The sequence below is a fragment of the Elephas maximus genome, chromosome 1, assembly GCF_024166365.1.
Source record: "Elephas maximus indicus isolate mEleMax1 chromosome 1, mEleMax1 primary haplotype, whole genome shotgun sequence".
Classification (NCBI taxonomy): domain Eukaryota; kingdom Metazoa; phylum Chordata; class Mammalia; order Proboscidea; family Elephantidae; genus Elephas; species Elephas maximus.
Genome location: NC_064819.1, coordinates 46,873,482 through 46,885,679, shown reverse-complemented (window position 1 = coordinate 46,885,679; position 12,198 = coordinate 46,873,482). Strand labels below are relative to the sequence as shown.

General features: G+C 45.8%; 1 protein-coding gene across 4 annotated transcripts in view; it reads left to right on the top strand.

Annotated features, from left to right (window-relative positions):
* LYRM4 (LYR motif containing 4) overlaps positions 1-11,901 on the top strand; it is a 174,069-nt gene extending 162,168 nt beyond the window's left edge. The window contains exon 4 of one of the 4 annotated variants that reach the window (XR_007517157.1): positions 9,154-9,229. Coding sequence is in view for 1 of the 4 variants with exons in the window: in XM_049882823.1 (XP_049738780.1) it covers positions 9,154-9,222 (69 nt within the window). In the remaining 3 variants the exon portion in view is untranslated. Of the gene's footprint in view, positions 1-1,769; positions 2,441-9,153 lie in introns of those variants that run through there. The other 3 variants (XR_007517156.1, XR_007517158.1, XM_049882823.1) reach the window with 3 other exon arrangements.
* Positions 11,902-12,198: the final 297 nt, after the last annotated feature.

The following is a 12,198-nucleotide window of genomic DNA, read 5'->3' as shown; positions in this document are numbered from 1 at the left end:
AGTCCTGCCCGGTTCCAAGAATGGCCTGGTGATTGAGTTACGGTGGTTAAAACACTCAGCAACATGGCGTGCTTGCTGTTGTGATACTTGCATTTCACGGAGCCATGGTTATGTAATGCTTCAGTGCTGACACGTGGGTGCCTGGCCAGTGCATAGCAGACTAGGTATCCAGTGTCCCCACGTGGCCAGCTCTGGGGCTACGTGGATCGGGGTGTGTGTAGTACTGCATGTGCTGCCTATGGTTTGATAGCCGTCTACCCATCCTGCACAGTGGTCTAGACCAGCAGATAGAAATCACCCACAGGTGCCCAGCTCCTATAAGGAACCAGGCATGTGGAAGATTGGAAGACGTATTCCTCCCCCTACTAAGTCTATCAGGGCAGAGCACCTATGTATAGCAACACTGTAAGGCACAAAGAAATGCTCCTCTCCACTCTGGTCATATAGTCCATCACCATTCCTTCCAGAAGAACTGTACCCAGAAGGCACGTGGTGGATAAATATGTTGTATTTATATTAAGTGCTCAGCCTGAATCCTCTTAGAGTAGTGCTTCTTCTCAGTCATGGGTGCCTATCAGAAGCAACGTAGTTGTTACATGCCTAGACCTCGCCCCAGACCTTCCCAGTCACAATGAGCCCAGGCCACAGGTGCCTGATAAGCTGACCCAGTGATCCTGGGGCACAGTCTTTGGTAGGATTGTCTGTCTCCGATGTCTCTCTCCATTCAACATGGACTCGTTCCTACAGAAGAAACAAGGAGCCCTTATGGGCCAGCCATCTACGACTTCAGGCTCCTTAGAGGCCACAGTTCTCTGAGATGCATTAAATTGTTTTCATTTGTTTTTCTATAATGACCTGGAATGCAAGAGAAAGAGGCCATCACATGGTGGGCTTATTCTTTTAACTGGACCATCATTTGTTTGCAGAAAAACAAAGGGTTGGCCCAGAAAGCTGACAACAGTGGATAAGAGTTAAGGTGACCATATAATTTATTGTCTAAACCAGGGCATTTTTTGTGAGCGAAGAGGGCTCTTATTAATAATTACTCAGAGATAATAAGCATGAACCATGATGTACGGTCATGCTAGTGAGAGTCCACAACAGCTGTGTCTGGTTTCCCTCTTGTCCCTGCAAGTAAAGATGAAACACATTCAGTATTAACTGTGACGTGGGATTTAGGGAAGGGATACGAATTCATTCATCACTCTGCCTGCAACATCATGGAGGAAATAAGAGGCCGACCCCCACCACCACTGCGGTCCACAGTGAGAATGTCCACTATAAAATTCAAGGGTTACAGAGTGGAATGGAGGTGGTGTGTGTATGGGTAAAAGGTACATAATGTTCATATTACAGGAAGATTAGCCCCTGGCTTCTTTTAAATGACTGCCTTTTCTCTGCAAGTACACTTCCTCAGTAACTCAGTTTTCAAAGATTCAGAATGAATGCCTCAGACATTGTCCTATTGCATAAAATTATGACAAGATTGAAAGTAGTAACGATATGCTATTATATATAAACATTTTGGAAAAAATCTAGGCTGCTGGATTCTAGAAAGAAAAGGCCATGTAGATGGAGCTATTTTTAGAATACCATGTGACCTATATAAAACAAGGTTGGGTTTTATAATACCTCTTGTTGCTATACAGAAAAGGCCAAAACAATCATATAATTCCACATATCCCTATTCCATTTTGCTTCTTAAAAATTTATAAAGCTAGTATAAAGTATGATAAAAGTTGCTTTTTTGAAAAATACGTTCATTATAGCAGGTGACTGTGACAAGGCTGGCACGGTGGCACTCTGCACTGGGACCTCGCCTGTGGGAATTGCTGTGAACATTGCAGACTGGAATCTGCTTAGTGCTGTTATATGCCAAAGGAGAGGCACAGGCATCATGCTCACCTTGTGCAGCACAGGTGGAACAGGTACCAGGCTACCTAGAACACGTGGTCTGACAGGAGACAAAAAGCTCTCTCCCTACTGGCTGAAATTCTGCTGTCGGAGAATCATTATATTTGTGGCTCAAGGTTTGTTTTCACCTTCTAAAGCCGTCATCAAGCGTAGCTATCTTTGAAGAGTGTAATATCTTAAAAATATGCTTCTCAAGCTGGGTATGTCATTAGGTACTCAAAGCCACGGGGCAAACGGAGTGCATCTTCTTGGAGGGCAAGAGTTACTTGACAACCTGAGAAAAACATTTTTATGTTAAAATAATAAGTATAGAACAGAATACACCACTTACATGAAGATCAGTTGGAGACTTCAAAGAAATGTTCTAGTTACTGCAGCCCCTTCAAGTGAAGCTCCTAGCCCTCAGGAATATGATTTTATGTGTTCTGTTTAACAGGGTCTGCTTTGTAGCACTCTCTTCTGTTCATTTCTCTCACCTTGGGCCAAGGTCACACTGTTTTAATTGTATCTCAGAAATGCTTAAATATCTTCCTTTTCAAAATTTTCTTATGCTTGACTTTTTATTCATTCAAATAAACTTTAAAGTCATTTTGTCAAGTATCTCAAACAATCCCATTGGGATTTTTACTACTCTTGTATTAAACATAAAGTAATTTGGAAAAAATTGACATCTTTATAGGAGTCCATCTTTCCATGATCATGGGATATCTCTGATTTCCTTAAAACTTGTTTTATGTTTCTAAGTTTCATGAATATTCTTGCTAAAGATTACACACTTAATAAGGTTATGTTTAGGTGTGTTGTGTTTTTTGTTTGTTGTATTATAGTTGTTGCTAGTGATTTTTCTCATGTTTTCAGTGAGATCCACCAAGATGCTGTCTTACATGTGAAATGGAAGGACATGCCCCTTATAGCAAGTCTACTTCCTCTAAAAAATGAAAATTAAAGCAAAGCAGATGGAGTTTGCTTGTAAATACCTGTAAATTGACAGTATAATAGTACCTTGCTCATAAAGTTGTTGAGAGGTTAAAATAATTAAGCCCTGGTGGTGCAGTGGTTAAGAGCTCAGCTGCTAACCAAAAGGTCAGTGGTTGGAATACCTCGGAAACCCATGGGGCAGTTCTGCTCTGTCCTATAGGGTCGCTATGAGTCAAACAGAACCAACTCAACCGCAATGAGTTTTAATTAATTAACTTAGCCCTTAGAACAGAATCTGTCACACAGTAAATGCTTGTTAAATGTTAACTACTACTCTTATTATTTTTAGCAGTAATAGTATGTTTACCAGTAGTAATATTATCATCATCTGTTACCTTTGCAAGGCACATGCCAGAGGCAAGACTGAGCACTGTCACCCATCAGCCCAGGAATAGTCTCTGTCGAGGCAGCTCTGCCAACCTCAGAGCAGGGCACAACAGGGACAGTGCACCCCTGCTTCACCAGGAAAGCCAGATGTCCACATCCCTCCAGTAACCTCCAAGTGCTCAGTGCACCTCCTCCTCATGCCAAACCACTCCTACAGTAACTGTCAGAAACATGTGGGCCCGCCTCCCAGAGCAGAGATGAGGATAGTCAACTTGGAAACTCAAGTTCAAAACCAGGTGGTGGTGTCCAGCATCACTGGCGCCATCTCTCACAGTGTGAATCTCCTTGTAAAATCATGGACTCTTATAGCTAGAGGGTGGCAGGCTTTAGAGATCCTTGAGCTCTGGGTCTGGGGCCAGGGTTATTCACCCTGAGAGTCCACAGGCCACAGGCCATGCGCAGTGCCGTGTACATAATCCACCTGTAATGAGCCCCTGTGACGTGTCTGGCACCATTCTGAACCAATCCTCCCAGCAGCATTATGACAGTTAGTGTGTCTGGGCCCTGGACATATCCGGAGCGGTGGGTAAATTTTTTTCATATCTGGTCTCTCATGTGATTCTCGTAACAACCCTCTGAGAGAGGCAGAAAGTGGTGGAGGCAGGATTAGGATCCAGGCCTAATACTGGGCCATACCCCACCCCTGGGGGTGGAGCCCAGCCCCTCTGACTCTAAGGGGAACAGCACACTGCTTCAGAAGACTAAGCAGTGAAGACCTGAGAAACTGCACTGAATTTTACTTTCTTGGATCCCACTCCTCCTTCCCCAGCAGGTTCTCTGTCTAATGAATCTCAGAGCTCATGAGTGTTTCTGGTCCACACAGTCACCCCATCTACTTGGAGTTGAGTGATCTGTGTATTCTTCTAATGGACTCCAATGCCAGCTCCTAAACTTCGTAGAATAAAAGTCCAATTAGCTTTCATGAGCAGTTTATGCATGTTGTCCCCTGATGCGGCTGTATGAGTCAGTTTGGGAAGCTAGAGGGAATGTCAGTTGGAGCTGTTAATTGCACTTTGTGGATTGCTTTGAGCAGGCCCTCTCACCTGCAGCTCAGAAGCAGTGCTCTTGTCGTTAGCACTGCGACATTGATCCCAGGCTGGCCCCCTGATGTATGCTGACACCTTTTCTAGCTCAAATAGATGCGACCACAATGTTACACAAACCTTTATTACCTCAACTCTGGAGCCCTCATGGAGATAACTTTTTAATATTTCCTCTCTGTGTGAATTGAATATTTTCCTTAACTCTTCTGTAATTGCTCTAGGTGAATCTCCTATCACTCTGGATTATGGCCTAAACCCTCTGCTGGGCCAAATTTAAATCATCTGATTTTGCTTAGCAGTCGGTGGACATTCTCATTGCCGTAAATGGTCCCCTCACTATTTTTATTGACTTGCCTTTACCTTTTTCACATTTCTATTAGTAGCTCACCACCAAAGCACTTCATAATCATGTGTAGATCTGGGCTGTAAATTAGTGGGCACCGTGTTTTATAACCATGGGGTACAAGACAGCAGTGTTTGTAGAATCAAGTACTTACTGGTCACCTGTGAGCTTACACTGTCCTAAACGATGCTGTGAAGGAATCATCACCAAGCTGGACGTGATTCCCTCCTTTCTCTGAGGCCCTGTCAATAACTAATATTCCTGGAGGGGAACTGAGACAGGTGCACAGATGTTTGTGTATAGGGACCCAACGATAGTGTCCAGGCAGGGGAGGGAGCCAGGGAGGCTTCAGGCCTGGGTGGGCTCTTGCTTGGTGGACATGGAGTGAGCCTTTATGATGGGGTAGCCTGCACAGACACAAGCATTGGAGGACAAGACTGGAGGGTGCTCAATGTTACGTCCTTCTTAATACCGTTAATCTTACTAAGATCAGGTTGCATTCATTCTCCCTGCCCCCCCCCCCAAAAGACTATAAACCTGTTATATCTGTTTGGATTTTTTTTTTTTAATCTAATTCATACTCTGTCAAAGTGGACAGTAAATTTGAAGGTTTTTTATTCATTTTGATTTAAAGTTTCTTCAAACTAGAGCTCTTTGGATTGCCCCTAATTCTTCATTCTGTGACTTTTTACATACAGTGTTGGGAGTTGGTCACCCCACCCCACAGCACAGCTGCATCTCATCTAGAGAGCACGATCAGGGTGGTAGGTTTTGAATATGGTACCCTGTCAACAGGGCGTCTATGGGGAAAACGGCAGAAGGGCCACACACAGAAGAATCATGTTTTCTGGCTCTAGCCCGCCACAGAAAGTGGTGAGTGCATTAGCACTCACAGTGTCCACACAGCGAGGGAACAGGTGTGTTCGTTCTGTTGTGAAGGTGCTGCCGAAGCCTCAGACAGCCCTACCAGGGGCAGCGTCATCTGGACAAACAGATGAACCTTTTGGAAAACAGTTTACCAGAGCCATCAAGAACCATGAAAATATTCATACTTGACCCAGTCATTCTACTTCTAGAAACCTTTTATAAGTGATTAGAGATGTGGTAAAAGATTTATGTATCAAGAATGGTAACCCCAATGTGAAATGGAAACAATCTAAATGTTCATTGTATGGGAAGGATGAATAAATTATGACACTTTCACAATGAAATAGTACAGTTATTTAAAATATCCTTCAGAGAACAGCTAATGGCATAATGATCATAATATGAAGTTAGGTAGAAAAAGGAGGTGGATATGATTCCAGATTTAAATATTATATATTTATATGCACACCCATACATTTAAATCTATATATGAATTAAAAGACTAGGCAGAAAAATATCAAAATATTAATAGCCATATACCCTAAAGCAATTAAATATTTAGGGAGAAAATAGCAGGATCTATTTTTGTTTTAAACCTTAGGAACTTAGAAGCTGTCTGTTAAGGTCACCTTCTCCTCAGGTGATGCGACATTGTTTCCACTTGTAGGGCACAGCTCACCCCCTTCTCTGCATTCACATTTGTTTCTATTATTCATATGGTCTGAAATTGAAATTCATAGTGGGAATTTTTATCAGTTAGAATTTGGTCTGGCTGTGTGTAATAAGAAACTCAAATAATAAGAGTAGTTTTAAAAGAGATGCTTTGTTTTTCTCTCACATAAAGAAAAGGTGGAGGTAAGCTGTCCAGGGCTGTGTGGTGGCTCATCTCATCAAGAACTCAGGCAGCTGCTTCCTGCACCACCCTCTCCCTCCTTAGTGCATGGCTCTCATCATCAAAATTACCTCATAGCGCTAGGGGGCTGCCGGTGTTCCAGCCATCAGATTTGTGTTCTAGGCAGAATGAAAACAAAGTAGGGGGAGGCAGTAGAATGCCCCCCCAGGTGAAGCAGGACCCTTTAAAGAGCTTTCTTAGAAGCCCTGCCCCATGGTGTCTGCCAACACCCCATTGGCCTCCTCTGGCTACAAGGGAGGCTGGACAGTGTCATTATTTAACTGCATATATCACCACCCAGAAAGCAAAAAGGAGAGCTGGATGTTGGGCAGGCATAGCTACCTCTGCCACAGCTATGTCACATGGTTAGCTCCAATTTTAATAAGTATGCTTTTGAATCCCTTCATACTTTCTGTGATAACCACCACTGTGTTACCATGAAGCGTGGTCAATGTTACAAAGAAATCAGCATGATTAGGGAACTGGAGGAGGAGCAGTATTTTGGAAAAAGCAGCAGAGATCGGAAGATGTAGGGTCAGGTCCTGGCTCTCCATGGATTGGCTTCTCTGAGCTCAATCCCTCTCCAAAAAATGAAGGCAGCAATTCGTAAGGTATCTGCGTGAGTTGACCTTGGTCTTACTATAGTTCTCATTCCCCTTCTATACATCACCCAAGTATCCTCCGACCTGCTCCCTCCTCTGTACTTTCTGCCACCTCCTTAGTTCAAGCCAGAATCATCTCTCTCGGACACTCCAGGTAGGCCCTTCACCAGGCTCCCTGGCTGCAGCAGTCTCTCCATCCTTCTGTTCCCCTCCACAGTACAATAAAGGGATGTTTTGTAAGCACAGATACGATCTCTCAGTCCTCTGTTTTCAGCATTTTAGTGGCTCTCCATGTCCCTCAGGATGAGTGGCATCTACGATCTGGCTCTAACCTACCTCTCTTTTATAGACGCCTCCACCCCCCCCCCATCCACACTCAACAGCCCCAGGCTCCATCCAGCCTGTCTTTGACATTCTCCATAGGTCCATACCTATCCCATGGGCTTGCACCCACTACCAGTTCCTCCACCTGGGTATGCTCACGCGCCTCTGGCTCCAGCTTGTCTACCTCTGACTCCTGAGGCCTTGCTGAAAAGCTGCCTCCTCCAAGAGTCTCCTTCACTCCCCTTGGTCAGCCTGACCTTCTGTCCCTGCAGACTGTGTACCGCCCGCTTTGCTAGATGTATCTTGTCTCTGTTCTCCTGGACTCAGCCTCCTGAGGGCAGGGGCCTTGTCTTTCTCTGAGCCTCACTGCAGCATGGGGCTTGGTGCAGGAGGTGCTACCCATCTGTCTGCTGAGTGGCTGAGGGCTGTACCCTGAGGCCAGGGCTCGGCTGCGGTTTGCCGAGTCCCTGATTCCACAGACGCCTGTCCATCATATGCTCTAGGTGTCTGGTCTTTTACCTGTAAGAATACACCTGCGTTTGCTCTCCAGTTCCTTTCTCAGACCTCTCTGCTGCTCACCCATCAGCAGGCTGTTGGGTACCACTGTCTGCCAGGCTGCACTGGGCACCAGGGACATGTATGGTCCTCCCCTGCCCTGAGGGCTCCCAGAGCAGAGCGAACCATGAGGAAGGGACAAACAGACCTGACCCGTGCACTCCCCCCTGACAGGCCATAATGCAGCCCATACCCACAGCCAACAGGCTCAGAGGGAGTGGGCAGGCTGGTGGGTTCCCATCTGGCTGCTGTCTGGAAGTAGTCAGCAGCCAGAAGGAAGGTGGCAAGAAGCCAGTGATCTCTCCAGCTGCTGCAACACACTTGTCCTCCCCTCCGCCTCTTCAGTGCTATCCCTTGGCTGGAGTCAAATCCTTGCTGTTCCCTCCACCTCAAATATTCCCCATGGTCCTCCTCACTGACTAATTCAGTCTTCGTTCATCTTTTAGACCTCTAGCCATCCTTGACCCACCCCCCGAAACTAATCAGTAACCAGTTGCCGTGGCATCGATCCTACTCATGGACGCCATGTGTATCAGAGGAGAACTGTGCTCCATAGGGTTTTCAGTGGCTGCCTTTTCAGAAGTAGATCACCAGGCCTTTCTTCAAAGGCACCTCTGGGTGGATGTGAACCTCTAACCTTCCAGTTAGCAGCTGAGCCATTTGAACCCCCAGGGACTCCTTGGGCTGCAAAAGAGACACTTAGGAAGGAGAGTGCTGACATGACAGCCTGGGAGGCAATTCCCCTTCTCCCGGCAGGTGGGTCAAGTAGCTGAGCATTGTTTCTTTACCCCTAACATAACCCCAGCACAGACGATGCACATTCCTGCTCTATGGAAGGACATTTGTCAAGGAAGGACTCAGTTCTAGAGAAAGGAAGTCACTTTAGGTGAGCCATTGCTGCACCCACACCTGGATGGCTTTGTGTGGCTGGAAGCAAGAGGACAGATGAGGGCCTCAGGGCTCCCAGCACAGCCAAGGGAGCAAGGCTGGGCCAGGCGCAAGGACGAGGTCAGGAGAATGTGTGTGTGCACCTCAGGTTTCTCCCTGGAGGGGAGTAAGGGTTCAACGGTGCAGGGAACAAGAAAAGGCAATCTGGGGAATGAGCTGTACCCTAAAATGCAGTTTCCAGAAGGGACTAGGCCTGTCATGCCAGGTTCCTTTGTTACAAATGTTAGAAATGCCCTTTCGGACCTTCTGCAGTGAAGAGAGGCCCACAGTTCTTGACCTGTATTGTGTCTTTGCCCCCAGGTCCTCATCGGCCAACTGTATTCCACAGACAAGCTTGTTATTGAGAAGCAGGAGGAGCCCCGGACCTAGGGAGCCTGGGCCAGCCTGCTGGCAACCGTGGACCACCTTCAACATCCATTCTGTGCATGGGGTGGACCCCGCATACCACGTGGGGCCTCGCATACCAGCTGAAAGCAGCCTCTTGCTCTGCCTGCCCCGTAGGAGCACATGACGGAGCGACCTTCCCGTTGTTTTGTAGACTTCATGAAAAGGGTGGCTGTCTCTGCCTGGTTAACATGTTAGAATGTAGAATGGGAGCTCCCACCAAGTATTGTGCTTGTGTTACTGTGTCTTCTCCCCACACAACCCTGATTTGTAGCTCGCCATCACTGGTGTAGAGCATATCCAGACTATGTTTCTTGGTCCTTGACAATAAACAAAATTGTCTCCCTAAGCTTTTTACCATTGGTGGTTCAGTGGTACAATTCTCACCTTCCATGCAGGAGACCCAGGTTTGATTCCTGGCCAATGCACCTCATGCACAGCCACCACCAGGGGTGATGAACCAGTAATGTGGTGAAATCTATGTGAAATTGTTCACTACAGATTAGTAAATAAGCGTAAGTGAGCTCGTGCTTACCTTGCTTACTGGGTCATCTGTCCCTGTCAGGGATTGTAAATTTGAAGAGAGATTTTGATTCTGTAGGACGGTGCTGTGGGGTTGGGAGAGAGAAAGATGCCAGCCATACCTAGAAACAGAATCTTTTGTATGGGGAAAAAATGTGAAATTGTTCACTACAGATGATCTGGTAAGCAAGGTAAGCACCATGCTTACGTTGCCTATTGGATAATATAACCTAGAGAACCCAGCCTAAGATACTCAGTCACCACCCATCTGTCAGTGGAAGCTTGCATGTTGCTATGATACTGATCAGGTTGCAGTGGAGCTTCCAGACTAAGACAGACTAGGAAGAAAGGCCTAGTGATCTACTTTTGAAAATCAGCCAGCGAAAACCCTATGGTTCACAACAGTCTCATCTACGACTGACCATGAAGGTGGCGTAAGACTGGGCAGCATTTCATTCCATTTTGCTTTGGGTCTCCATGAGCCAGGGGCCAACTGGACAGCAGCTAAAACAACAACAAGCCTTGTACATCTGGTAAGCCCATCACCTTTAATGCACTTCCACTTCCTGCTGATGCAGGGCCGACAGGGTGATGAGGACACCCATGGTTGGAGGGGGCACACAGGGCCATCCCTGCCTTGAGTCCTCCTTTTGTGAAGAGTAGGTCCAGCCACCAGGCAAGATGTGGGGGGAAGCAGGGAGTGAGGCAAGACTGAAGGAGTAGTGTGTGTACCCTGGAGACCTGACTGCAGTGATTTATCCGTGGCCCCAATGCAACCCCAGAGGCAGCAGAACCCACCTAGAGGTGGGGTGCCTCACAACATGTCACTCAGAGTGTGGTCTGAGAATCAGCAGCATCAGCCCCACCGGGGAGCAGGTTGGAAAGACAGAATCCCAAGCCCTGTGATCCAGAATCTGCATTCTAACACAATCCCCAGGTGGCCTCTGTGCACATTAAAATCTGCCCTCAACCCTGGCTCCCGAGTCTGGCCAGTCATCAAGATCACCTCGAAAGTTTGACAGTTTTTCAAAAGATTTCTCAGTTCCTCTCTCCTTGCCTCCCTGCAGGTTCTGAGTAAGTGAGGAAAAGCGAACAATAATTTATACATATTTGTAAAGTGTACCCGGTGTTCTCAATGTTTAGCCAGTTTGGGAAATCTCTGCTTTTTGAGTTTGTTACAGATAATATATTGCCTGTATGCCCTTGTCCTTGGGAACACATTAATTCAAAGCATATAGAAAGAGCTTATTAAATAGCTTGACTCCAGGAAGTTTATGAGGCACCCAGACACCATCGAAGTGCTCTTGCTTCTTGGTGGGTACAGAACGGGGTGAACTCATCATTTACACAGTCAGGATTGGAATGGGCTCATTTCAGTATATACATTATTGTCAACTTGCCTTTTTAATTGTCATAGTCATGATTTGAGCTGGGGCAGTGCAGTACACACCCATTTTCACCTTTGTGTTAAGATTGTGTTGGTCCTTGTTCATAGTGTAGTTCCTGAGGTCTTAAAAAGTTTGCGAGTGGCAATCAAAGGCACAACAATTGGTCCCTATTCACCTGGAGCAACAGAGGAAGAAGGAGAGTCAGGATGGGAAGAGGATATAGAATGTGTGTCTAATTGCCTCCATGAACAACTGCCTACTTTGCCGTGAGACCAGAAGAACTGAATGGTGCCCAACTACCATTATTAAACACTTGATCAAAGATTCCTAGAAGAACCTTGATCAAAAGGGGGAAAGTACAGAACAGAGCTTCAAATTCTCATGGGCTCCAGACTTTCTGGAGCCATGGAGGGTGGACAAGCCCCTGAAACTGTTGCTCTGAGATAATCTTTAAACCTTAAGCCAAAAATATCCCCTGAATCTTCTGAAAACCAAACAATAGTCTAGCTTATCTAGTAAAAAATGTCTGCCTTGAGCATTACGCTCTTTTAAGAACTGTATGGGATCCAGTTGACAACAGCAACTCCAAAGATTAGATAGGAAACTTAGGGGGCAGTGAGTTAATGAGGGAGGAACAACTCAGAAAAGCAGGGTGAGAATGCTTGCACAACTCAAAGAATGTAATCAATGTCACTAAATTGTACATGTAGAAACTGTTGAATTGCTGTATGTTTTGCTGTGTATATTCTCAACAACAACAAAATAAATGAAATTTAGAAAAAACAAAGATCGTGTTGGTCTACCTCATCTACAGAGTATACGTTTTATTGTGACAGTGCATACAAAATAGATTAAATGTGTAGTCATCCTACTTGGCAATATAGCCTTTGATTTCACAATCAAGTCTCGTGCACCTACAAGGCGAATACAGTTCTTAGTGGGTTCGGGATCTATTACAGCTCTGAACAGTACACTCACAGCTGTGGGAGCTACAATGTCAGGTTGACCATTCAGAACAAGGGGATCAGAGGTAAGGTGGGAATGCGACCTG